General features: G+C 41.0%; 2 protein-coding genes across 2 annotated transcripts in view; both read right to left on the bottom strand.

The window, feature by feature from the left end:
- Window positions 1-27940, bottom strand: part of pitpnc1a (phosphatidylinositol transfer protein cytoplasmic 1a) — a gene marked incomplete at both ends in the record, with an annotated part of 73749 nt that overhangs the window by 5952 nt on the left and 39857 nt on the right. The window contains 3 exons of the mRNA XM_080044176.1: window positions 2383-2390; window positions 3197-3285; window positions 6901-7049. Of these exons, the coding sequence (XP_079900302.1) occupies window positions 2383-2390; window positions 3197-3285; window positions 6901-7049 (246 nt within the window). The remainder of the gene's footprint in view (window positions 1-2382; window positions 2391-3196; window positions 3286-6900; window positions 7050-27940) is intronic.
- Window positions 22659-24863, bottom strand: LOC307263537 (HLA class II histocompatibility antigen, DQ beta 1 chain-like). Its single transcript, XM_080044699.1, has 5 exons — window positions 24751-24863; window positions 24364-24633; window positions 23371-23649; window positions 23138-23272; window positions 22659-23020 (listed from the first exon to the last, which is right to left on the bottom strand). Exons 1-5 carry the CDS (start codon window positions 24800-24802, stop codon window positions 22971-22973), a joined length of 786 nt encoding a protein of 261 aa, XP_079900825.1. The 5' UTR covers window positions 24803-24863; the 3' UTR covers window positions 22659-22970.

Here is a 27940-nt window from a genome sequence, read left to right on the forward strand (position 1 = left end):
CAACCAAAGAGTGGCAATCTGGGGTTACATAAGCTGTCGGTGTGCAAGCCGGTGTGTGTTTGTGTGTGTGTGTGTGTGTGTGTGAGAGAGAGTGTGTGTGTGTTTGTGTGTGTGTGTGTGTGTGAGAGAGAGTGTGTGTGTGTTTATGTGTGGAGCAGCACGACAGCGACAGCACTACGGATGAGGAAAAAAGCACCTGATGCTGGGAGCTCACTGTGAATGCGTAAGTGAATCAATAGGTGTGCGAGTGTATGTGTGAGAGAAAAAGACAAAAATAGTATAGAGATAGAGAGCGTGTGCATTATAACTACCGGTAATAGCTTTGCACCGTTCAGTAAGTCAGTAACCTAGTACACCAGTCGATCGTACTGGCCTTGTGAATCTCAGTAGTGTGCATGTGCATGTGTGATTGGGTGTTATGGAGAGTAAAGGAGGGCAATAAACACATGATCCGTCTCCCGGGAGGAGATGGAGTGTTTACAGAACGCTGTAGATGATGAGCCTTTATTGACTACATCACTGACTCCCTGCTAATCATTTTCTTCTCACATTCCTTATCTATTGAGATTAAACCTCACAATACTATGTAGAATGCATCATGTTCATGGACAAATTCTTTTTGAGTGCCTATGTAGTACATTTCTTAAATCTGTGATCCTTTAAAATAATTATTTTTCTATGTTTTCTTACAAATAATGACCAGTGAAATTGCATGTTCATGGCAGATGCTGCCAGACTAAAGCCATGCTAGTGGCTCTATAAGGCTGCAGGCACAGTGGTGCTTTGGCTAAAAAAAAAACTATGGTGGACATCCAGATGTTCATTGCATCTGTGTACACTCTCGGGCGGGAAAAGATTGGCCTGCTGTGGGTATGTATGTGTGCTTCATTGATGTTTCCCTCGCTCAGACATAAGGTGGGCAAGCTAATGTTCCGGCACAAATCATTAGTGCTTTTGCTCAGCGACAGTCCATTAACCACTTATTCCTGTGGAGAGCTGCAGGGTTTTTTCTTAAGTTTTTTTTTTGTGGGAACTTTACCTCATTAGTTGATTTGATGCAGGAGGAATAGGCAGGTTTTGTATCGGCCAATTTGTGAAGGAAGGTCTGGCAGCTGCTACAAGTTGATTTTTTCATATTTCAACCTTCATCTATGGTCAGAAGCTCTAACTAATGAGACCATTTGATTTCTGATGCATGCTGACAAAATGGGATTCCTTGGCTGGGTGTAAGGGCTCAACCTCGGGCACTTGGTAAGGAGCTCAGATATCTGGAAGGAGGTACAGTATGTGTAGGACTGGTGCATATCAATGAGTCAGGTGGTCAGGATCTTGGTCCCTGCTGTAAAGGTATCCTCCAACTGGGAAGTGACCCCAGGGTGAACCCACTAACAACTGGAGGGATTACATCTATATACCACAATGCATGATTTTTTTTTTTTTTTGGCATTTTCAAACTTTATTAGATAGTACAGAGTTGAAATGGGGAGACAGAGAGAGAGGGGGGGTAACCTGCAGTAAAGGTCCACGGGTCGGATTCGAACCCGCGACCACTGCAACGAAGGCCGGAGCCAATATGGTAAGCGCTCTATCCACTACACCACCAGAGCGCCCTAATGCATGAATTCTTGATGTTGATTTCTAGTCTTGGGTACCCTTTTTAAATTCCTATATATACTTATGTAAAAACCACAAGGGTAAAAATGAGGGAAAGCAAAAACAAAAGCTAAGTTCAGAGAAAAAGTCAAATCCTAAACACTCTGTTTGGATTCATTTGAGGTTGGAGATCTCATGTGTGAAGACACAGGTGTTGAATGAAACATGTTTCAAATGTGCTTGATAGAAGCATAGATAGTATAATAAAGTCACAACATGGAAAATGCTTAAACTTGAAATAAGACGTTGTATTTGGTTAGGACTCAATTTGCTGTGAGCACAATCTGATGAATGAAGGTCAGAATAATAGTATATGCAGAGTGTCAAAAACATGTGCAAAAGTCTATATCTCTCTCTATGCAACACACTCACACACACACACACACACACACACACACACACACACACACACACACACACACACACGCACGCACACACACACACACACACACACACACACACACACATGCACGTACACACGAGGAAAAAGCTAATTCTAGTATTGCAAGAGGTAATGTCACATTCCACGCACGTTTTGAAGCACAGCTAATACAAATACAGATATGCATTGTGTGACATATGGTGCATCAAAACATTATACATCATGTCTAAGGGGCCACAAATTCCTTCTCAAGATAGAAACGATCAGAAAAGCAAATTCTCACACATATGTATGAGTGATTCTGTGTGTGCATGTGCATAGGTGCAGACACACTTGAAACTACTTACCGTGTACTCTGACCATGTTCACCAGCAGAGGCCATCAATGTAATAGATGTAAAAGGGAGGTGTGTGATGGGAGGCAGACAGGTAGAAGACAGCATAGGAATTAAATGGTATGGGGGAAGGATAAGAAGAAAATGGAGGAGAAAAAAAAACTATTTAGTTAAAAAGGACCATTTCACCTCAGCAATAGCACTACAGGAAGACATTTTGTTCTGAAACAGAAAACAATTAAATAAAATCTCCATGACACTACATATGTGTGTGGTCCTATACTGAGGGCAAAGTCAGTCACAAGTCACTGTATGGACATATATATTGCATGTACAGGGGAGCTGCATGTTTCTGTTCAAGGTCATGAATACTATCTGAACTCCCAGTATTAATTAATTCATGCATCATGCAGAATAACAGGGTTGACTAGCACTGCTATATTTATTTTATGTCTGTAACTTCACTATAGATATAAAATGAAATGTACCAGCAGCAACAGTTTAGCCTAACATTTCACCTATTATCGTTCAGTTAAAGCTGGCTGTCTTCCTCCTATCACTCCATCCCCCGGATTATGTCAGAAAGAATATAGCTTCCATATCCTTTTGCCCTCCCAATGATCCCATTTAATGGATGCCAGCAGGTCAACATAGCCATGTTTTTTTAGAGGGCTGAGCGAAATGGGAGTTTGTGTGTGAGTATGTATGGTGTATGGTGCTGCAAACAAGTAGAAAGCCATGCTATTACAAAGGGAGAGATCCTCATTAAAAGAGGCAATGGTTGTCTACGTCTTTAAACCTGTGAATGCATATTATTTTCTCATTACCTGTGACAGTGAAAGGGTAATAGTTCCAAGCCTTCTCTGTGACATAGAAGATTTTAGGGACCACTGCTCTGGCCCAACTGGGCAGCTTGCTGAAACACAGAGAAAGACGAGTAGAGAGATTTGTAGATTGAAGGACAAGAAGAAGAAGAAGAAAACTAGAACTGCCTGCTGTCGGTTATACGCCTCCCCAAGGCATACAATTGCAGAATGGTGTAGGGAAATGCTTTAAAGAGGGTGAAGCTCCTACAATGCTAAATAGTACAATGTCACTACAACGTTGGCAGTTAAAGGAATGAGGAAACAAATAGATTGTGTGCTGCACGGTCAAAGTGTTCCTCTCTGAAAGTTGCTTCAATTTCGTCCTCATCCCCCGAAGAGAGCCGATGACAAGCATCCAGCTGTGTGGAGCCATAACGAAGGCTAGACACAGGCAGCTGTGTTGGCCCATGGGGACGTTGATCACACTGATTACATCCTGCACCCTGCAGTGGAGCTTAAGCAAAGCGTGATTGATACAAAAAGGGACATGGACAGAAGAAAGTGCAGATGACTAGCTAATTACTCTGCACAAATGGATTGCGGCCAATTGCAGCCGAATAGAAGGCACTTAATTAGGCATCCAATCATGATGGAAGATATTCCCGGGGAACAGAAACAACAGGGGTCAAACTTTGGTTAACTAGAAGGAAAAGCCACAGGTTGGATCACTGCATGCATTTTGGTGAATGGAGCTCATTCCCTATTTTATTGGAAACCTTTTAACTTTGCACAATGGAGAAAAAAGTACGGATGAGCGGTAGAGAGAAAGAGTTAGTACAGACAGAGGGACGCATCCATCAGAATTCGTTCAGTGTAACCCAAATCACATTTGCAAACTCAATATCAGCCAAGACCAGCTGCCCCCCCATAACTGGAAACAAAGACATCATTAAGTTGTACCATTTTATTTTTACTTTAAGGATAATTCTCTTTTTAAAACCAGCCACTGATTATTTTAATTCCCACATTATCACCCTCCTCCCTTCTCGTTCTGTGCCTAGCCTAGCCGTAATTGAGTGTGGTGATGATTACACTGTATGGACCAATGGAACACGAGACGGACGGCTCCCTCTGGACTCTCTCCAATTTGGACTGTTAAACAACCAGGGGAGTGCAGCCTGTTCACATGTTCTCTCTCTCTCTCTCTCTCTCACACACACACACACACACACACACACACACACACACACACACACACACACACACACACACACACACACACACACACACACACACACACACACACACACACACACACAGCAGCTATAACACAGTAACAGGTGGTCTGTGGGTGGAGGGAGGGAGGCAAGCGCGGCGTCCGACAGTGACTGCTCAAATTATCCATCACTTACACACTGACCTCACCTCTCTCCGCCCACACACACACACACACACACACACACACACACACACACACACACACACACACACACACACACACACACACACACACACACACACACACACACACACACACATGCACACACGCACGCACGCATGCACACACACACACACGCACGCACACACACACACACACACACACACACACACATGCACGCACGCACGCACGCACGCACGCATGCATGCATGCACACACACACACACACACACACACACACACACAGCACTAAAACCTTCCTCTTGTCTGAGTTTGTCAATGACACTTCACATTTCCCATTGGCCAACTTTCTTGATACTTCTTACCATAAAACCGTCTCGCTCTCTGCCTCCCACTTTGGCATTCTTCAAGTGGCATTCTTTTCATCTGTCTCATAGTCTTGCTTTTTGGGAATTTTCTGTGACAGTATTTGATTTTAATCAATGTGTTAATAGATGTGTTTAATCAATGGTTTTCTCATCGCACCAAAAGAAGAATGCATGATGGAAATGAGGAAACGGATCATAAGAGTTTACCACTAACCGGTGTGGGCATTAAAGAACTAGATAACAGGAGCAAAATGAAGCAAAAGCACCATAAGATGGGAAAGATTATTGCTCTTTACTGCTTAAACACAATCATTTGTTAGGCCCTAAAACAGACAGAAAGATTGATAGACCTATTTTATGTAACGTTGTCTTCTGATTAACACTTCATCCCCATGCATATCTCCTGTGGTAAATGCCATCCTCCTGTTTTATCTGATATGCTGTCATTTGTTAAATTATTGCCTGTTGTCAAATGTCTGTTTGACACTGCAATTGTCCTGTAAAGTCCGGGAAAAAAAGGGACGATGAGTTCAGATAGCTTGAACTGGATTTCTGATGTATTGGATTTAATTATGCCCTGCAGGACTACACACTGTAGAAACCTTTGTTTATTAAGTAGGCTACTTGCCCAAACACCAACATACTGTACATGTCCAACCCAGCTTGGTTCAGTTGTCCATTTCGACAAGTGCTCAAGCCAGACACTAAATCTATACCTAGCTCAAGTGCACCGTGGCTGGCCCCATGTGCTCCGATCTGTCTATGGAAATCAATAGTTTCACATTACATTACTTTGATGAGAGTTGGCTAAACTGAACTGCGCGCCAAATGCCAAGTGTTTGATGTGGATTTATTGAGCTCACTGACCTACAGTATACGGCTGGCAATGAGCTTACCACTTTATTGCGGTGGAAGCATAGATAAAAATGAAAAAATAATATTTGGCTTAGTAAAAAAAAAACACTTTATTAGGTAGTACACATGTAGAGACCAATTCAATGTAACACCACTGTTCTGCCATACTATCTAATTTGATCATGACTATTTAGTTTGGGGGTTGTTGACACTGTCATAGATGGTGAATTCTATAATTTAGCATTGAGGTCATTGTTTTTGGTGTTACTGGACTAAGTTATATTTAAGGAGTTTTTTGATAAATGCCCCCTCGTGTATGAAGGACAAAGAATATGAAACACCTCTTAACAAATGCAGTCAAGTACAAAACCAACACAGACTATGATCTCCATAACAAACAATTGAATTTACACATTTAGAACATTGTCAGTGCATTATTAGCTTCCTATACGCTGGCTATACAGGTGTATTTAATTTAGGGACAAAATAGAGTTTATATTTTATTGCTCTTTAAAATCAATGTTCCAATTGTGCCAAAGCCCTGAGTCTTTTCTGTCTCACCTATTTCATTCATTGTAATCGCAACTTCAGACTGCAAACAATTCTTTATGAGCATCATGCTATCATGAATTTTGCATATAACACATTTATCGTCTCCTATATGCAAATGTATTGGCTCATCTATTTATTTACTGTAGATAAGACAGCAACGGATGGTGACATAAACATATCCTTATGCCTCAAAACAATCATTCTTTTTTGGATTGTGCTATATTGATCACTTGCTGGCAATGCAGTGATTAGAAAAAACATTCCTCTCTCACGTAAAGCTATATGTCAGTGGCAGCCTTATCAACAGTGACTTGTGATAGATTCAGTGCTGAGGATAATTTGATGTGAGATGAAACATAAAGGAAGAATATAAACTCTTGGGTTGAATGTGGGCTTTGATGTTTCTCTGGAGCTAGACACAATCAAAGACAGTGGGGAGTTTTCTCCTTCTGGGATCAAAGGCGTATTCATTAGAATAAAAGAAAAATGTAAAGACATTGTGAAATCATTTATGAATGGGTGTCACATGGGACAAATAATAATACACTCACTTGTTGAGGTAGATACGTTTCTCTGTGAACTGTCCGGCTCCGTGCTCGGGGTCTTCATAGGGCTCATTCTGCACCACCTCCACCCCCTCCCCACGCTCACTCTGTTCATTACTGTGTTTGCTGATCATATACAGCTGGCCAATCTGGTACTGGGAGACAGACAGGAGACAAAAGCAACAAAGAAGTTTGTTAGTACAACCACATGTTTTCACCTTTAAATCAAATCCAGTGAGATTAAAGGTGCACAAAGGAACTTTCAGTTTGTGTTCATTCTTGCACCCCCCCTTGGACAAACGTGGTAGTGTTTTCACTACGCCTAGCTGGAGTTCCTGGGTGAGTTTATACCCATGGCAAAGGCATTAAGAAAAACTATAAAAAAATAGCATTCTTTGCACTGATGCTCTCGTTTAATGTAACACGTCATTTATGATCATCGGAGGAAAAATTCGACTTTTTCAGAAAAATGTAAAAGGTCCTTGTAGCACCTTTAATGAAGGTAGAAGGAGAAGTTTATCCGGACATTGACAATACTTATATAGCAGCAAACTGTCCTCTTATACACATCTGGTGTACAAATATGATACCACTACGTTGGTGTCCGACAACTGACTCAACAGAACATACTGTATGTAGCCATAGAAATAAAAGCAGAAGGCGAAATACCAGGATTATTAGCCTCACCACATGGCCCTGACACCTGGGGACAGTCAAGCATATAGCGGAAGAAATCTTAAGGGCTTAGGAGATGCAGTCTGCAGCCCGGTGACAAATTCATTATATCAGGTCAGGGCCATAGACTGTAAAGAGGCTCCCAGCAATGCAACAATAGTAACAGCAGCAGCAGTAGCCAGGTAGGTGACCCTATCCCACGGTCCCTTGTGACACATCAGTCAACACACCCACATCTTTCACTCATCACTGACCCACTTTGACCAATGGCAAATGTCACTTTTGTTCGCCCCTGAATAGGTTGGAATGGGGCGTCACACGGAAACTATTTTCCATACATTTGGAAAACCACAAGCCTCGGAGTGAGAGTGCTCCCGGACGGAGGTTTCCGACTGCTTGTAGGCCTATTTCCAGGCCGAGGGGAAATCTATCCCGCCCCGATGGTGACTTTTGCCACCTTGCTGGAATGCACAGGGCAGACACACACACACACACACACACACACACACACACACACACACACACACACACACACGCACACACACACACACACACACACACACACACACACACACACACACACACACACACACACACACACACACACACACACACACACACACACACACACACAAACATCCACACTCTCAAATACTCTCCATCCGACAGCTGTGTTAAGCTACCGGAAGAAAAGGACAAGCGCTTAATGGGATCTTGACTTCCAGCCACAAAAAGCAAGGGATGGAGGGGAAAGAAATGTGATAGTGCAGTGGCAGTGTACAACAGTAAACAAGCTGAAGGTGTAAGTTTTTATATCACAATGCCAAGTGTTTTCCATCTGCGGGGCATCAAAGAAAATGGAGGGAGTGGGGGTGGTGTGTGTTTCCGAATGAACAGCTGTTGTAGTCTGGCATCATTTTTACGGCGAAATGACAGGCCACACAGGCCAGGCATAATAGCAGAGGAACGTGTATTGAGTCACACACACAAACGGACATGACAGACAAACAAAAAGCAATTAGGATTTGAGCATTCAACAACAGGGAATGACATTTTAAAGAGTCACTTAAAAATGTACAACATTTGTTGAGAAGGGTCTTTATCTTTAAACTAAAACTCACTGAGGCCCAGATCAAAACTTCAAATGATGACTTGTGTGTCAAAGGGGTCTCATTACTCGTGATCAAGAGAATTATCACCTGACTCTGAAGTTATTTACAGCTCTACAAAGCATTTCAGGGTCAGTTAGGTCATGTTTTGGTTTTACAGGCCCTTAACTGTTTCGTGCAGACTCACTGGTGTCATTTTCAGAGGAAACAGGCAAGGCAGCTTCTTTTCTTTCTTTTTTTTTACCAAAAGGTTCTATACATTGTGGCGCTCCGGTGGCATAGTGGGTAGAGCGTGTACCATGTAGTCGCCGGTTTGAATCCGACCTGTGTACCTTTACTGCAATTCAAATTGTGCTCAAGAGTTGGTGGTCACCAAAATGTAATGTAAAATGATACATGACAGGACACACAAAGCAGAAACCAAATACTCATATTACACAACATGTATTCATAATTTTAAATGCTCTTCGAATAGACTTTATAGGGAGACAAAATATCTCAATGTTGTGCTTACAGCTTGTTGTGATGCCCACAATGGATCACACATTCATTTGTGCAGGTTTAAACAATACAGAGAAAACTGCTACTGGCCTACAGATGGGCCAATATGGATTAATTGACAGTTCTATCAGTGACATCCGTGAAAAGCTGCTATAGAATTTCATTTGAATAGGAGGACATGCCAAACAACCGCATTGACAGAGACGAAAAGCAGTGAGTTGGAGTAATCATAATCATATTCAATTATTTTGCCCACCTCTTAGTATTACAGTATTATTAGTTTAATACTTCCCACAATCTGTATGTATTCATTATAAATAGTGTGTGAGTGTCACGAGGGAGAGAGAGAGAGAGAGAGAGAGAGAGAGAGAGAGAGAGAGATGAAGAGTGGGGAGTTCATGATAGCTAAAAGAAGAGCGTTGGAGGAAGAGGAGGTTGTTGCACATATCAACAATGACATTTCCAGAGATCCTATATTTTTGTGCCGGACAAAGACGGTTAGACGGTTGAACAGCAATGCATAAATCTGCCCGTGAGATGAAAAGAATGAAAAGGCAGAGTATCCACTGGAGAGGCCCCTCGAGAGCGCCACTCTGAGGGCACACTAATGGCTAGTCACATTAATGCATCGACCTTAAAGCACCGTCTCATCTGTTTCCCCCTCTGGCTCAATGCTGGATACATTGTGTAAACACGTCAGCCTTTACCTGCCATTGTATTGTATTCAGCCCCCTGTATGCTTTCTACCCGAGAGCGGCGCTTAATGAATGAGAGAGCGTTTTTTTATTTTTTATGATTGTCTTTGAAAATCTTGCTTTAATGACTAGAACGGAGAAGTGGCCCTCTGCTCAGGTTAGAGTGGGCCTGGAATATTATGTCCTATTATCACTCCTCCTCTCCAATTCTTTTGTGTGTTCTTTTTATGTGTGTACTGTATTTATTTATTTATTTATTTTCCATATTTGTTTAGCTAGGCTTTTAGCTGTATTTTTTTAATCTATTCATCTATATTTATTTATAAATCTTTGGCTCTTTTTCTCCTTTTACTTGTATTTTCCTTTCTATTGAGTTATTTATCCACTTAAGGTAGAACGGGGTAATGTGAGGCACTTTTTACATTTGCTTCCCTCTAAGGGAGCTAAAATGATTTATCAGTCAAATGTAGCCTACACCTTTCCCATTAATTCAGGATGTTTCCTAGAAAAGGGCATTAGCAGAATTTATTCATGACAAAGGGCAGTGAAAATATGATTGTTTAAAAAAAAGCTGTCTTGTGTCTCAGTTTACCTCAGCTGTGGGGTAAACTGAGACAGACCAGAAACATCAAGGGGGTAAACTGATCCACTTACTTTTTCCACTCTGAAACTACCATAACAACATATGTTGTAACAGTTACAATCCTGACAGCTAGCTTGAAAACCAAATATTCCAAAACTAATGTCGGACGAGTAATAGAATCATGGGGTTTGGTCAATTAAGAAAAACATTTTCTAAACACTTGAAAGTAACTCTGATCAAATACACCATATAATTCATATTCAATAATTAACATTCAAATGACAGATAGAACCAGTTAGATTAAAACACAGTCTGGGGGTCAGAACAAAGGACCCTTAGAGCCAGCTAGTGTCTGGGGGTCAGAGCAAAGAACAATCAGAACCAGCTAGAACAGCCTGGGACTCAGAACATAGGACTAGACCCAGCTGTCATTTTCCATTTTTTGAGTCTTTGATTAATATTTTTCTGCATTTGTTTTATTGGGATCATTCATTGAATAAAGACATATTACTTAGAGTGTATTGATGTTAAAGGTCACTCTCCTGTCCCCCACACACATACGTGCAAAACCATGCCCTTGCTGACACCCCTTCAACCATCATCCCCCACCTCCAGCCCACATTGTCTTTTGTCTTATTCAAACTAGTCTCCTTGCTACCTCAAATATAATGGATTCATTAAAAGAGGGCACAGACACTGTCTCACTTTACCCCACAGCATTTGTCTCACTTTACACCACTGCCACAATTTGAGAAAAAAGTACCTCTCTTAGCAAATCAGGCTAATCTTCAGTTATCATCATCACATGGTTTCATATGTTGGTAGTTCATCAACATGTATGATATAAGTTTTTCTACCTGAATCAATTTGCTTTGGCACAACAATCGATTAAGTCGACAGCAAGAAAATTTACTTTTACATGAAAAAAACATGCTTACAACATTACCATGAGGTCCTCTCTTTCATGGCAAAGGGGAAATGAGAGGGGCTTGAAAACATATATCTCACATGATCAAACATGTGTTCCATAGCCTAGATACAGGGGGTGTCTCACATTACCCGATGGCTCACATTCCCCCGTTCTCCCCTACTATTGTATTGTTCAAATAATTTATTTGTTTTATCTTCCGCTTTTGAACATTTCTTTCACTTCGACTGCTGGGAGTTTGGACCCTGGTGATTCCTCACTTATTTGTAAGTTAGCATTTCCATATCATCAGTCCATGTTTGATTGATTTCAAGGTAATATTTCCAGTGGCGTTTTCTCCCGGAGGCCAAGGGAAGCCAGGCTTCCCTGTTTTTTAGGCTGTAGTTGAAAAAACATTTTTATTAACAGTTTCGGTAATTCTTTGGTGCTGTGATGCTGTCATTTCTTCCCCATTTTTCTCCTCTCATTGAGCATTTCACAATGCGCGAAACAGCGCCCCTTTACATTTAGATTCTGAAGACGCGGCGAAACACGGAACTGCACACTGTATGTCCGCGAGGAAGCCAGCCCGAGCTGGCATCCCTTGGTGAAAAAAATAAAGAAGGATTGACCAATCAGGTGAGGCTATTGTCTTGACACTGCCCTCCTGTGATTGGTCAGGAGGGTGTCATGAGGGTGCCAAGGGAAGCGAGAGGCACCTATTTGCAGACGCATGGGGAAAGTGGAGCTCCACCGGAAGTGGATTTCATTGGTCAGAATTGTAACCTACTCTGAATTTGTTTTCTTCTTTTTGTTTTACTGCCGGAGTTCACCTAGCGGTGAATAATAATACACGGTTTCCACCGGTTATGGTGCTAGTACACAGTAAAATACGTCCGTTTGTTAAGGGTCCCAAGTGGCCAGGACGGTGTTAAAAAGTAGATGTTGAGGTAGAAGATGAATGAAGCAACGAAGCTTTGTGTACATCTTCTGAAATCTGTCTGTTTAATTCACAATCAGTGCAATCTCTGCTATCAACAAATGCACGTTGTTCAAGCAGCTGATCAAAGATAAACAAACCTTGCGATGTCCAGAATAATACTCGTGATAACCATCAAACTAAATCGTACACATTCACTGAGTGAAGATTGTGAAAGTATGACACACATTTCTCACCAACAATGTTATCAAAAACCCAATTAATAACTTATAAATCTTTTAAAAACCTGAATTAAAAACTGTAGCAATGGCGGCCACAGCTTGGATTTCATTTTCGCCGGGAGAAACTGAGAGAAATTATAAAAATGGAGATTTCTATGGAGTGATTTTGCTTTAAACTGTACAGGGTCGCGTTGTTGCAGTGACACTCTTTCTTCAGTCGGAGCTGCAGCGTAAAGTGAAAACAAACTGAATGAAATGAGTTTGGGGCGTGGCCCCATCTTGCTTCCGGTGTAGTGGAGGTCCGTTTTCTCCATGGGTCTGCAAATAGGTACTCTTGAGGGAAGCCACTCGGCCCTTGGCTTCACACCAGTCAAATCAAAGCATCATTATCAACGTCACTGAAATTTAACAACAATAACAATAGCGGGAGATTAGCATGTTTGCATTGTTATCATATTAGCAAGAACAGTTATGGAGGGTGGAGATTTTGAGTATTTAGTAAAACATTTTTTTACCAAACTGCCAATTGAGGAGCCATTAAAAATCAAATCTGATGGCAGGCCAATGCGTGTGGAGAGTAAGAAAGTTTATCGCACTTTCAGGGAGGAGAACTATGTCCGCACCGAGTGGCTAGCTGGTAGCGGCAATCTTCAGCTAATGGCCTTCCTCTACAAATAGTGAGTAAAATACACACCTTCTCCCGGCGCGGGTTAACTGTTCCCTTTACTGTCCGTGTAGCTATATGTTATGTTTTGTGTTATTTTATTGCTAATTGTGCCTTGATTAAGTTGCATTGGTTTCCACTGAAGTTGTTCTGGGTTGTCTTAAGTAGTGTTGTATAATGAACATTTGGCCTAGTTCTTAAACGAAAAGGATGTATAGAAAGTATGTGTGTATGTCAAGCACCTAACTGATTGTGTGAGTCGTGTCTCACGTGAACGTGAAACTTAAAATAGCCTATAAAACGTCCCCTAATTGTATTGTGAATGAATTCGAATCTGTATTGGGCATTAAGCGGCTAGTTGTGCATTCCGGTCGGGGTGGGGGGTGCATTTATAATACAATGTATAATTTAATAAAACGATTAGGAGGTGAGTGAGTGAGTGAGAGAGAGAGCGAACGAGCGGTGTCGGACAGAGGGGCGACTGTGGCTCAGGTGGTTAAGCGGGTTGGCCAACGATCCAAGGGTTGGCGGTTCGATCCCCGCCCGGCCACCTGTGTCATGGTTGTTGTGTCCTTGGGCAAGACACTTCACCCACCTTGCCTTGTGTGAATGTGTATGATTGCTGTATGTTTGAGGTGGTGGTCGGAGGGGCCGTTGGCGCTGAATGGCAGCTACGCTTCCGTCAGTCTGCCCCAGGGCAGCTGTGGCTACTCTCGTAGTTTACCACCACCGGTATGACTGTGTGTGAACGAATTGAACGAGGAACCCTGTAAAGCGTCTTTGAGTGCCTAGGCAATAAAGCGCTATATAAAACCTATCAATTATTATTATTAGATTACAGGCGTGTGCAAGTCCTGGTAAAGTGACCAGGCGCTATAGTAGCTCTTGTAGTTACATTAAATACAAGCTGCGACGTAGCCTACTCTTTTATGTCCCCCACCTTCCAATAAACATGTAGATTAAAGGTGTTGTCTCACTTGGCTTCCTCAAAAAAAATCCCCACGCCACGCCACTGATTATTTCATGCTCAGAAGTTGTCCTCTGCCAGACACTCTTTACACAACTCAATGTATTGTCAGTGGATTGACTAATAGAGTATCATTATCCACAAAACAAATCTAAATGCCAAGGCAAATGTCAAGAGTGCCCCCCCCCCCCCGAAAAATAAATAAATTAATAATGTGACCAAATGTGACCAAATTTATCGGTGAAATTGAGTATTTCACCGATAAATGCAAAAAAGAAAAGAAAATACAACAACATGCTGATTGATTGCAACTTCTACATTCAACTGCGTCTCCGTGGCTTAATATGCTAATATATGAAATGTTAAAAATGCTATTTAGAGATGAAAGCATTGCGCCTATTGCTGTGCTCTCTGCGTCTCTTTCTCTTTCAGGCTCTCTGTTCTAACACAACAGCAGGGAGCTGCCGGTCATTGTGTTGCAGCCAATGAGTGTGTTAGTGTGAGTGTAAGATAAGAAATCCTGACAGAGCACACACACACACACACTTCCATGCATAAGACAATACTGGGCACAATGCGAACATGTAATTAAAATTCAACCACAGACAGTAATGACTGCTTTGCGGCCTCTGTATTCTTAGATAAATGAGTGCTCCATGTTGAGATAAATAGTGTCTGTATTCATGTATATGGGTGCCTGTTTGTGTGTGTGTCTGAATGAGAGATCTGTATCTGCATCCGTCTGTGTTTGCAGATTATCCTTAATCACACAAAGGGATCAATAACATCTCACATTATTGTTAAGATTATTGCTCCAGTTTCTTTGGCAATCATTGTGTAATCAAATATAGCTATATGAAGTGCACTATTCCCAGTTATTTGATTTATTTGAGTGTGTGCTATTAGTAACTGGGGTTGAACAATCAATATGTGTAAAATTAAAAGGCATTCCTATGGTTAAATCCATTGGTATACATATGTACTTTATTTTTTAATTTTTTAAAACTCTCAGGTGGATGAGGGTGTGTATATAAAAACATTGTCTCCCTGAAGATGCATACAAACAAAGGCTGACTATATTAAAAAAAAATATTTAAATAGAGACATATTTATGTTCTGGAAGGGTTGATCATAATTTCAACAAACCAAAAATGCAAAAATGGCTTGGAATAAAAAATTCCAACTTTCAAACTTAAAGTTATTTGCATTCAGTACTAACTCCACATCTTGTTACCTTGTACCTACATGTATCGGTACACACTTTAGTGGTTCACTGTAGTGTACACAAACATGTTTTACTCTAAATTACAATGTGAATCGTAATCTAACCCTCATCATGAAAATCTAAAATCGTACTAGATGAGGACATCAGTTGACAGTAAACATATGGATCTGAAGGTGTAGCCTACAGCAGACAGATATACCTTTAGATGCCACAAACTGACTCAAAATCTTCTGGCAAATAAAGGGGAAAAAATGCATTGGGACTTCAGGCAATGTGAGAGAGTAACCTCCATTTACTTTTTCATCTCACAGACTTGATGATACTTACCAGCATTATGGTAGAACTGCTATCTACTATATCATACATCATAGAACTCTATTAAATATGATGGCAGGAGGCCTGGTGGCTGGAGCAGTGGTGCAACAAGCTCATATTGCCATGACATTGTCCTCCGGGGCATAGCTGTGTCAGAGTTACTGGATCTCTGCCACAAAGAAATGTGGAATAAGCAGAAATCCCCAAAGCTCAGGAAGACTCATTCAACTGAGGTTGGGCAAGGCAGTAATATGACTAATAAGGGGAAGTTAAAGTGAAAGAAAGAGTGAGCTTTATTCTTGTGGTGTTTTCATAGTTAGGTTATGAACTGCTAATTCCATGTTAATTATATGCAATCCTTTATTTAAACGGGTAGTCTCATGCTTCAAGCACATGCACATAGTTAGTGGAGTTACTGAGAGTAACCTCTATCTTGCCCTCTCATACACTCACACACGGACTCTTTTTCTGTAGTACAGTTAGATGCAGGTTTGATTTAATTCGATTTAATTAGAGTGAGATGTCACTTTTTTATGCCTGTAATTTAAATAAATGCTTGTTAGTAATTGTGCAGGTCTTTGGATGTGGTAATAGAGTGAGTACACTAACCTTTACCGGTGGCTCAACAAGGATAAAGAAGCATCAAAAGGGATATCATCAAATATAAAGAAAAGCAAATATGCAGGGAAGCCTGCAGGGCCCTTAAGGCACATGCCACTAGTGCAGCTTCACTTCAGCTTCACCTGGTTCTGCTGCTAATGCTTAGGTGTCTTGCTCCCCCACCTCAATACACACCTGTGGGCTTACTATTACACTTATGAAACAGAACCTTTTGAGAAAAAGAATCTGTACTTTTAATATTGACACTCACCCATCAATAAGCAATGAAGTAAATATTCACTTTGAGAGACCAGCAAGTCAATCTCATTGACTTACTATAGAACCGGTATATGTCTTGTAAGGAAAGTTCACCAGGTACGTCCAGGTTATGAAAAGCAAAGTAACTACCAATTAAAGGTGACAACTTCTTATTGATCAGTGGTTTAATGCACGGAAACATAAATATCCTTAAATGGATTACAATTTAGGTCAACAGATGCCGTAGTGTAGTATTGCCTCCAGTTTCCACACTGCTGATTTCACCAGCTGAACTGAATCAAGACAATCAGTCAGTCAGAGAGAGACACACACAGATGATACTCTTGTACTTAGGTTGTGTGTTGAATTGAAATCAATTCCAATCGTGACTCACTCTGCAAAGTACAACACAAACACACACTCCACACACACTGCTCTCTCAGCAGAAATGTGGGCATGCGGTAGAGAGCAAGTGAGTGGGACTGACTGCGGTGAGTCCATTCTCGTTGATTCAGCAAAATGTGAAGGTGTGTGTTAACTGAACTGTAAACTGTGGGTTATATGGGCAGTGTAGGAGGATGCAGAGGGCGACAGCTGGCTCGGTGAGGCAATGTATGTTGCTACACATCAACACAGGTGTAAGCTGTGCCACACATGTGGGCAACTGCATTTCCTGATTTCATAGCGTTACTTGGTCGGTCTGGCCAGAAGCCATGAGAAATATAGCGTGACCGGGGGCGCCCTTAGCTCAGTTGGTAGGACGTCCCCCCCCCACCCCCCGGGTCGGGCCGGGCCCAGCAGCAGACCCGGGTTCGATTCCCGCCCGTGGTTGTTCTCTGCACGTCACTCCCCTCTCTGTCCCATTTCACGTCTGTCTCTCTGCACTGTCAATAAAGCATAATAATGCCAAAAAAAATATCTTTAAAAAAAATGACTGAGTTTGAGAGCAACACAACCTTGTATCGTTGCCATTTCTACAGGATGAATAGACGGTTCAGAATTGGTTCGGAATTGTGTTTGCTTGCTCCCTTTGAGACAACCTACCTATACTGAAATGTATTTTGTAGACTTTTGGTAGAGTCAAAAATCTCTTGCCAGAAATGATTAATCCTCTTATACAAGATATTCAGAGGCAGCCATGTGTCCTTGTCAAAGTAGTTTAACTCAAAGAAAGCACTTTGGAACAGAATGGAACAGACTACTTTTTTGTGCTTTCTCAAGGGGAAATTGAAGGGAGGTCAGCGCCGAAACCTCTGCTGTCATAAAATCCCTATTAGAGGAACTACAAATACATTTTCTACATCCATCAATCCATATCATATACTGTATAACTATCGCGTGTTTAATGCACTGCAGCAAAATAAGAAATCTGCTATATATCTGAGAAAATCTGAGATATTGACTTTGTGTAACCAAGTTTTGAAAACATATTTCTGGCTATGCCTTAGTACAATGAAGGGTCCGGAAAAACAACCAAAAGGTATTTTGTTTTGCTCAACTGACCGTCGGTGAGTGAAAAACAAATACAAGGTAGTGAGTGTCTATCTATTACTATTACGAATGAGGTTCAGCCCTGAAACACACCAAGAGGCCTGCCAGGATAGAATGGGTGGCATTACATAAACTGTGCCGAAGACTTTTGAAGGGGATTTCTCTTCTCCCCTGTTGTGCTTCCCCTCCCACACCTCTGCCTCTCTCCACCCATCATCTCTGCGGTGTCCGAGGTCGCTGAACCAAAGATTACATGTTGTCAAGATCACTCCACTCTAGATCACTATGCATTATCGTTACCCTGGAAGCACCCTGGGTGGCAGGCTGAAGTGATGTGTTTATATGCATGCACTGAGGAGAGAGAACTGAATTGAGGCGGCCTGTCAAAGAGAGGTAATGTTCATGAGCAGGGATAAGATAGAGAGAGAGAGAGAGAGAGAGGGCGGTGCTCCTGAAGAAATACGGTCGGGGAGACTGACAGACGGACTGTTGAGCTATTACATAAGAGCACTTGATTTAGGACAGCAGCCCTCCTTTCCCCGCTCCTTTTCCTCTTTCCATTTATATGATGCATGTCACTTTCTCCCTCAACCTTTTCCCTGCCCACCATACTTTCCTCTCTGCGCTACAAAGGCTTGACCTCTTCTTGGTTTTTCTCATCTCCTCCCCTATACTCTGTCTTTGCAGGTTAGAGAGCGTCGTTAAAATGTCAGCCATTCCACTTCATCTATCATTTATCAGAACCCAACTATCTTTAAAAAAAAAAACCCCTTTACAATACAACCTTTGACAATTTGTCAGAGCTGACAACACATTAGACGTTTACTGGGCTAACAGCAGCAATGCAGTGTATAATCATGTAACTTTTAAAAGGACCCACTGATGTGAGACAAAGGCCTGTAGGATAAGATAAAACATACTAGTGGATCATAGTGTCTGTATGAGTATGTTCTGTGATGGAAATGAATGTTGTGTGTATGTATACACATGTATATGTATATATTATACTGCCACATTGTAAATCTTCATACAAGTAATCTAACTGTCGAGATGATCTGACCTTAGTTTTGTGTAAGATAAAGTAAGGTTGTTCATAACTGAGATATGTATGTTTGTTATGGCTCACTATGATTATCCTGCAACTCTGTTACATATTCAAATGATCGTGTATTGATACAGTTTGCTATATCTACTGAAGCAAGACTGCCTTTTCTTCACTCATAACTACAGTCCCGTTGACGCTTGTTTTAATCACTCTGCTTGCAAGCATTAAAGATCTTTTATTATACTTGAACATTGTGTCTTCATTGCAACTCTCATCCTAACTAGACAAACTGGTAAGTCATGTACTGTAAGTGTTGTGCATAATACAGTGTGTGTGCCTTCACATTTGCATACAATGTCCTCCAAAAGAGGAATTTGCCACGAGAAACAAACTCTTCATAAAAACGGAATATTATGGCTTTTCAATTTAGAGCCACAGTACTGGCACGTCTGTAGGGATGGCAATATATCTGAGTCGGTCGATCCAGACTCAGCAAACATGTCAGCAGCTGTTGGATTTACCGCCATGACATTTGGTTCAGATTTAGGGTGTGCAATGTATTAGCCCTAATGACTTTTATGAACCTCCTTGTGGACCAATCAATTTAAAAGAGAGACATTTTAACATTTACAAGATACATCGGCACAAGATTCTCAACAACGATTGCCATGCAATTAGGTACACACATTCATGCCCCCCCAGGGACAAATTATAATACCTTTTATGATTCCTTGACTTTTCATTTAGCCATCATCAGGTCAATATTTCAATATGTCCAGTACTTTGGTTTACAACCAAATAGCTGCAGAATAAAGACATTCCTATCAGCGACAGCACTTGACTTTGTGTTTAATGCTAATTAGCAAATATATGCATGTTAAAATACCAACCTAAGAGGATGAACATTGGCCACACCTTGTACCTGCTAAACATCAGCATGTAACTATGGTCAGTGTGAGCATTTTAGCATTTAATATCAAAGCATCTCTGTGTCTAAAAGTATAGTCTCAAAGAGCTGCTTGTCTGGCTCTAAAAGTAGTATTTTTTGGCATTCAGGGATGTTTCACCGCTGACACCCTGCTGATCTTGTTAATAAAGCGAGATCCTAAAGTGCAGGGAGTGCTCTACTGGTGAGAGGAGCGTGTACAATGGGATGATTATCCTAGACTGCCTGCACAGCTTTATTTAAAGTCAGTTAAAAAGTAGGAACAGAGAGAGATCATGCAGAGCCATCGGGTGATTGTTGATGTGTCATAGCAATACTGTTTTTGACAGATGTTGAGTTGTACGTACGTATGTGCAGCTGACTGCGAGAATCATTTACTCTATCATTTAGTAAAACATGTTTCACTGGTCTTGTTCAGTGGATAAATAAACACTTCGTCCTACATGTTGCATAAGCCTTTGTGTCTACACTGTTCAAATGTGGAGCGTTTTGGTTTAACTTGAATTGCAGGTCGCTTGGGGGAAAACGAAAGCATCTCATTTATTATGCATAGAGAGAGAATAGTGTACCACTTGCAGCCATGCTGAAATAGATAGAGGGACAAAAGTGAGCACCAGAAGCGGTGCAAGGGAGACAAAGTTAGAGAGTAAAGGACTGACGTTTAGTGTTATCTAAATTTGGTCTTGCATACAATATCAGCCTCGCCATCTATTTCCTACAACCTCATATTTTCTCACTGGAGCCTTCTGTAACCTGGTAGAGCTGGGAGTCCCCAGGGATTGAGGAGAAATACAGGACTTTGGCTCCTGATATATGCTTTACTTTTGGCTGAAATCTTGAGACAAACAGGGTGAAGGATGAGCTGAAATGTGCAACTTTAAAGAAACTTGCCTCACAGGAGGTGTGGGTTGTGGAAGAAAGACAGTTTTGTCTTCAGAGTCAAAAGGTGCTGTTGCTCAGTACCAGGCAAAACAAGTAGTAGGGAGTGGACTCTTGCCTTTTTAGGATTATAGGCTATGAAAGATTTAATAAGTAGCATTAGGTCGAAGCCTAATACTTAATTAATATGTTCAACATCTTAGTTTAGTGTGTAAGCAAGCTAACAATATTGATGTAATAAGCACCATAAACTATATGCATACACTGGCCCTCATTTATCAATCTTGCGTAGACCAGAAAAATGGGTGTACGTACATTTCCACGCAAATCTCGGCATTTATCAATATGGACGTGAGCGTAGGGTACGCTCAAATCCCACGCCAGCTCTCAGCTCGTGTACGCAAATTTGAAAACAGCTTGGACTCGCAGTGCAGGCTGTGCCGGGTAGCCGATGACTTTGTTGGACACTTATTAGAAGATAATACAAATGCAGTGCAAATAAGACCGAAATAAAGATATTAATCACTTAAAAATGAGCAGCTTATGTGCAACTGAGTAGGAGAGCTGATTCAATAGTGCGCACACCGGCTGCATGGGACTGCGTAAGGGCAGTCTCCGTCTTGGAGCAGCTGGGGGGACACTGAGGCACGGGGGCTGCATTCATTCAAAATGTTAGCCTAAGTATTAAATATGTAGGCTAGTAGACATACACTGCTCTTTATGATACAAAAAAATACACGGCACACCATTCAGCTTAACATTTTATTTATTTGACGCATTTGTAGATGTTAGTTCCTCTTTTAATGTGTCATTAATGCTAAAGCGAGCGATTTATTTCCACCGTTAACCGGCACGTTGTTCCTATCTGCTGGTGGAGCAGGACGGTGGGCGCTCTCACAGCTGATCGCTGCCGGGTCGGCTTGTGCAGCTGACGGCCGGGCTGACCACTCGTGCCAAGCGCATGCTGTCATACAGTAAAACGCTAAATGTGTTATTTTTAGTTTTTAAAACCCTTTTGAATAGTGCTATCTAAAAGGGCCAATACATTCCAATCATTCAAATCTCTACGTGTATTTATTTTATGGGGACCATTATCGGACAGTTGGTGCATCTTTTTCTCCTCCACCACTTATATTATGCCCGCAGCCCCGCACCCCCAGTTGGTTGCATTTCAGAACAGCAACACGCTTTTTTAGTGGCGATTTTGAGTCAACACCAACGCTGTTGACCGCAGCAGTTATTTCCTTCCTAACTGCTGCCTTCTGTCGTTCTTTGATGCTGCTTGTAGGCTAATGCTCCGAAATGAAACTCTTTTTTTTCTACTTTCGCTGTTATTCTGTCAATTTCTACTTCAGGGAAGTGCCGTATTGCGCATATCCATGTCGTAAAACCTCTGGGCGAGGCCTCTAAACTGAGAAAATATAGGGGCGTGATACGCTCGTTCTCATCCGCCGCATTTATCAATAATGGCCTGGCGTACGCTGAGATTGGCGAGATACGCCTGTTTGATAAATACCACGCGACACCTGGCGTAGGGAGGTATTTGCGCCAGAATCTGCACCAGTTTCCACGCAAAATTGATAAATGAGGGCCACTGAGTGTAAAAATAAATAGTTTTTATAATGGGGCAATGTTGAGTTCTGGTTCAGTTTTGACTTGGTATAAACACCAATCTCCCATTTTAACCACCCAGGAGAACATGCACAAATAACTAGACAAACTGATTTTCGTTAATGTAAAAAAAAAACGTATTTATTTTATTCCTGTGCTCATACAGTTGAGAAGGTTGACATACAGTAATGTATACATCAGTTTTACTACTTCCATACATCTTATTGCTGATGCTGTTGCCTTCACTGGCTAATGGCTTTTACATACACTGGACCTCATTCTGTTAAAGCTTTTGCTGCGTTGTCTGATATACACTGTACAGTGGCCTTTAAACACACGTGTTAGAGCCTCACCCTCCACCCAAGGAATATGATGAGAATGAAAACCTGAGATTCACAGAATTTAAACTGTTCACTATGATCTATTTGTAAAAATACAATACTTCTATGTAGCTTCGACTGCAGGGAGGACTTCCACAGGAATCGACACACGTCCTGTTAAAAATGAGGATGAGAACAATTATTTATCACACTATGTACAACACTGTACCAAAGGTATTTACATTTACTCTCAATTAATTTTTACAATCACAATTTCTTCAATTTCCTCACCTTGGTAGATAGTGAAATATGCAGCTGACATCCTTTTGTAGTAGATTAATCCAGCGCTCACAACAACAAATCCAATCATCAGAGCACAGAGTCCCACAGCAAATTTAACCCGTTCTGGTGCAGGAAGGGAGGGGTCTAAAATAGGGACATGAGGATTTTTAAAATTGTTTTAACATAATCATCTCACAATTTCTGACCCCCATGTACAAGTTGCGTCACATTGGCAAACTCACCCCAGACCTGAAGCATTGGTTCGGAAAGGGACAGGTGTTCAACCATGCAGGTAATCGTTTCTCCGGCGGTCTGGATGTACTCAAGGTGGGAATGCATCTGGTAGTACCATTCCCCATCAGGCAGCACTTCAGAAGAAGTGACAGCCGAGGTCAATTCCTGCCCGTTCCGCAACCAAGTCATCCGGATTTGCCTCGGATAAAAGTTATAGGCACTGCACACAAGCGTGGCAGGGTGCTTCACTAAATTCAGCTGGATGGTGGGTTTAGCAGTGAGTTCACCTGAAACAACATGTTAGAGTTGTATTAGTATGGATAACACATTCTTTAATTAAATATAAATATTATTATGTCAATGATTCTTGAGAAGTGGGACAAAAGACCGTCTTGCAATAGTAACTGCTGTCATGTTTCAAAATAAAAAATATTTGAAATTGTAGATGTCATTAGGGGTTAAGAATAGAATGTCTGGAGCACAATTATCCCCTTAAATTAAATTTCATCATCATTATGTCAAACATATGACACTAGTTATCTTCTCACGACATCCAAAACAGTGTGTCCACAGAGAAGGGTTCAATCATTCATATGCAATAAAACCTATTAAAATGTTACTTTAATGATTAAAAATTGCTTTTTTTTCCATTTCTCATATCAATAAAAAATGTTTTTCTACAACATATTCATGTTTTATAAGGTTTCTAAGTGGTGGGACACTTTTTGTCAACACCGTCAGACAACAAAAATTAATTTGACAATGTCTCGATCGAGCGCCCCATTAAGCCATGTCAGTGAGTGAGCATGCACAAAACCAGAGTCCTGAAACTGATTAAGCCAAATGGAATTCAGCAACCATTATTGTTATTAATTGAACCACACCTGTTCTTTTCCTACCTGTCCAAGTCAATATATGAGCCGTGTAAAGAGTCTATGTCCAAAGCACCTCAAAATCAATTTAGTACATGCGATTTAACCTTTAGAAAAAAATGCTCTTACCTGTAATCTGTTGGACCCAGCCTATGTTGTTTGTACACAGTAATTTCTTCTCAGACGCTCTCTCTGGTGGATCAGAGGGATCTCTGTTCCAATATTTAACAATTACATCTGCAACGGGTGTGAATCCTGTCCAGTTGCCTCTTGTGCTGTTATACTGAAGCATTGGATGGGTATCAAAAAGAGCAGTAAGGATATACTCTATATCTTCCAAACCTGGACCCCTGAATGTACAGCATGCTCTGGATTGGTAAAAATCTTCATCTGATAAAACTGTAATGAGGAGAGAAATTAATTAATGTTAATTTTTACTATAGTACACACTAATAAGTAACATCTCACTAATGTTTTCAAGAAGAATAATGTAAATAGAACAGTAATGTAACTCACCTGGGCAGAAAAGGGAGAAAACCACCAAGCAAAGGAAACAATACATGTCCATGTATTCTCGTGAGTATAGGGAACTACACAAACAAAGCCGCTTTGATGTGAAGCATTTTCGTGTTCACGGATACAAGGAAATAAACGCTGGTACACTGATATGTCAACAAAAAGGGAAGAATGCACCTCCCTGTTTTCTCAGTCGAAACACCTTTTCAAAACTAATAATGATACTATTTTTTAGCATTCTTAACTGCAATCACTATTATTATTTTATGTTGGATGTGAATAGCTAGCTGTCAGCAGCTGGTTTAAACGTATGCATATACATACATATCCATATATACAGTACTTTTCCACAAGTATACTTCTAGTACATTATTTTGAGTTTGTCAGTGCAAGTACAGTTTGCTATGAATTAAAGTATGATTAATTCATAGTAAAGTAAACTTATGTTAAAAGTCAACACTAGTGCATTTTAGATCTACAACATTCCTTGAAAGTACACTAAAGGTTAACATTAGCGTAGCTGTATTTTAGTGAATATATTATTGAGTGAATTTTGTCACTGAAGGAGCTTTTTTTTGTATTTTCAAATACTAGGCTATACTTAAATACAAAATTAGTTGTACTATTTCCGTATGCAGATTAGGTAAAAAATAGAACTGCTTTAAGTTCTCAGAGGAACTTCAGTTTATGTTAATTGTTTCACCCCCTTTGGACAAAAGCGCTAATGTTTTTACTACCCCAGCGGTTGTTCCTGGGTGAGAATAACAAAGGCATTCAGAACATCTATATAAAAATAGCATTCTTTATACTGATGGTCTCGTTTGCTGTTACATGTCATTCATGATTATCAGAGGAAAATTCTGACCATTTCAGAAATATTAAAAAGTTCTCTGAAGCACCTTTAAGTGCAACTTAAGTGCAATTTTTAACATATTTAGTACAACTTAGGTTCTTTCCGTTCAACTCAACAGAACCAAAATGAGATGGAGCATGTATTTCTAGAGGGTTTAAAATCGGATGAGTTTCAAGTAGTACTGTCTTGATGCTAAAAGTATATTGGGAATCTATCTGACCAAGATAATGGTGCCTTTATTGTAAATTTAACCCAAAATAGAGCCTTATGGGAACCCATAGCACATCCTAGTTGAGGTGAAAGAGAAATCGTTATTCAAGCATAATACTTATTATAGACACTTCCCCAGTCAAAGCACAATGAATCAGCTGTAATCGGCTGCATTTATTATGAGTTATAAATGGTTTAAAAAAACCAATAGACAAAATAAATTAAACAAGACACATTAAATTATGTAATGAATGATTAATGGGTTTTTCACACTTTAAAAACTGCACAGGAGAGAAAGTAAGTTGACAGAATTACAGACATGCAAGTAACTCAGGAAGATTCCTAATGATTTCCGTACCTAGAAAAACCTAGAAAAAAAATATTTAAGAGAGGTTTGCTTGTACTCGATAGTGGTCAGTTAAGAGGTGTCAGTAGACAACAAGAGAGAGGGATAATGACATGAAACAAAGGCTGCTGGCTGGAAACAAATCGTGAGACAATGGGATCACAGTGATATAGTATACTGTATGTCTTAGAGGGTGTTTATACTGGAAACTGAAACGGTGAATCCGCAAAAGTATTTTTGCGGATGCAGCCTATCATTCACATGACAACAGCAAATGAAGGTTTGAAAACGCAAACTTTTGAAACCACCTCCCAAGGTGGAATCTTTTGAAAACGCAACCGCACTGGTACCCTGTACTAAAAAACGTTCTCTCTGGTAACACTGACGTCACGGCTCCATCATACCAACATGCACAGTATGTCCGCGGCACCATCACTGTGATCAGCAGAGAGTGTCGTGCAGGGCTCAAATATACTCTCCAAATGCGGGTACATTTAGTCTAATTTAATTAATTATTTAGACCCTTCATGAACATGGCATTCATTGGCATTCATTTTCTGTTACAGTATGGTTTTATGCATCAAATTGTACCGGAAGAGCTATCTACTAGGCTAATAGTCAGCGATTTCGGCCCGTTTTCAATAACCATGTGCACAAGTCAAGTTTTCAAATCAATTGCATCTCGTCTGAACGTGGAAACTTTTGAAAACGGAAAGGGGAAAACCATTGCATTTTCACCGTGTGCATGCCTTAACTAGCCTGGCTCCGCCCGCCTACCTACTTCCGCCCAAATTTCATTTTCCCTTCAGTAGTCAGTCTGGTGGTGGGGCGTATTAGTGAGATTTTTCCGAACAGACTTCTGAGTATCCAATCAGCGAACAGAGGAAGTGGTTGAGAACGACAGGTCGAAGTCGCGCTCCAGTTTCAGTTGAATGCTGCGTTCCCTTACGCTCGGAACTCGGAAATTTCCGACTTGGTAGTTCCGAGTTCCGACCTGTCTGTGTTCCAGTGCATCTGCTCGGGAAAGTATGGACGCCTACAACCTTTCTCATCCAAATAACTAAATGTTAGGCTCTAACAAGTTACCGTTGCCAGGTACCAGTAGATCCATAGACTACAATATGTAGTGAAGTCGGAAATTTCCGAGTTCCCTGAACGCACCGTCAGAAGCCGGCTCACGACCAAACGTTATGCGATTGGTTGGCTAATCCAGAGTGGCACTGAGCAGATCCAATAGTTTTAAACTTCAACAGACACCCGCCTCCAAGTGAGTTAACGTTTGCCAATTACAGCACTTCCAGACCTTCTGTACAAATGAAATGAAGTACGATGGTCTGGTAGCGCCAGGCTATGCCTTAACCACTCGCCCCCAGGAGGAGGCCCCGATATTGGTTTCCTTTTACAAAAAGGAATGTTCCTGTAGTAACTCCAAGAAGTCCAAGACTCAGGCCAAGTCCGCAGAAGACAGATGGACCAAGACTTATCTCGTCTGTGTCAAGCTCTGGGGGGAAAGAGGAGAAACAGATTTTTAATATGAAGTTAAGAACCCAAAAGTGGAATCATAATCTGATGAGTTATTTCTATATCTTCTAATTGACCTGGCAAGAGATTTAAGATACAACATATTAACATTAAGCTTCTCTGTCCTCACCCCAAAACCTGGTCTGAGGCTCCTCCAGTGACTGGTGTTCCACAGTGCAGCCGTAGATGTCTCCTTCCTTCGGGACAAAGTGCAGGTTGGAGAGAACATGATATGTCCCATCAGAATTGGGTAGGCATTT

The sequence above is a fragment of the Ammodytes marinus genome, assembly GCF_949987685.1.
Source record: "Ammodytes marinus genome assembly, chromosome: 16".
In the NCBI taxonomy this organism is placed as follows: Eukaryota; Metazoa; Chordata; class Actinopteri; order Uranoscopiformes; family Ammodytidae; genus Ammodytes; species Ammodytes marinus.

Bases quoted from the DNA above. Each gene is read 5' to 3' on its own strand.
- LOC307263537 (XM_080044699.1), bottom strand. From the start codon at position 24,802: ATGGACATGTATTGTTTCCTTTGCTTGGTGGTTTTCTCCCTTTTCTGC. The intron at 24,634-24,750 runs GTGAGTTACATT...TCCTCATTACAG, and splicing joins TTTCTCCCTTTTCTGCCCAG to TTTTATCAGATGAAGATTTT. The intron at 23,650-24,363 runs GTAAGAGCATTT...ATGTTGTTTCAG, and splicing joins CTGGGTCCAACAGATTACAG to GTGAACTCACTGCTAAACCC.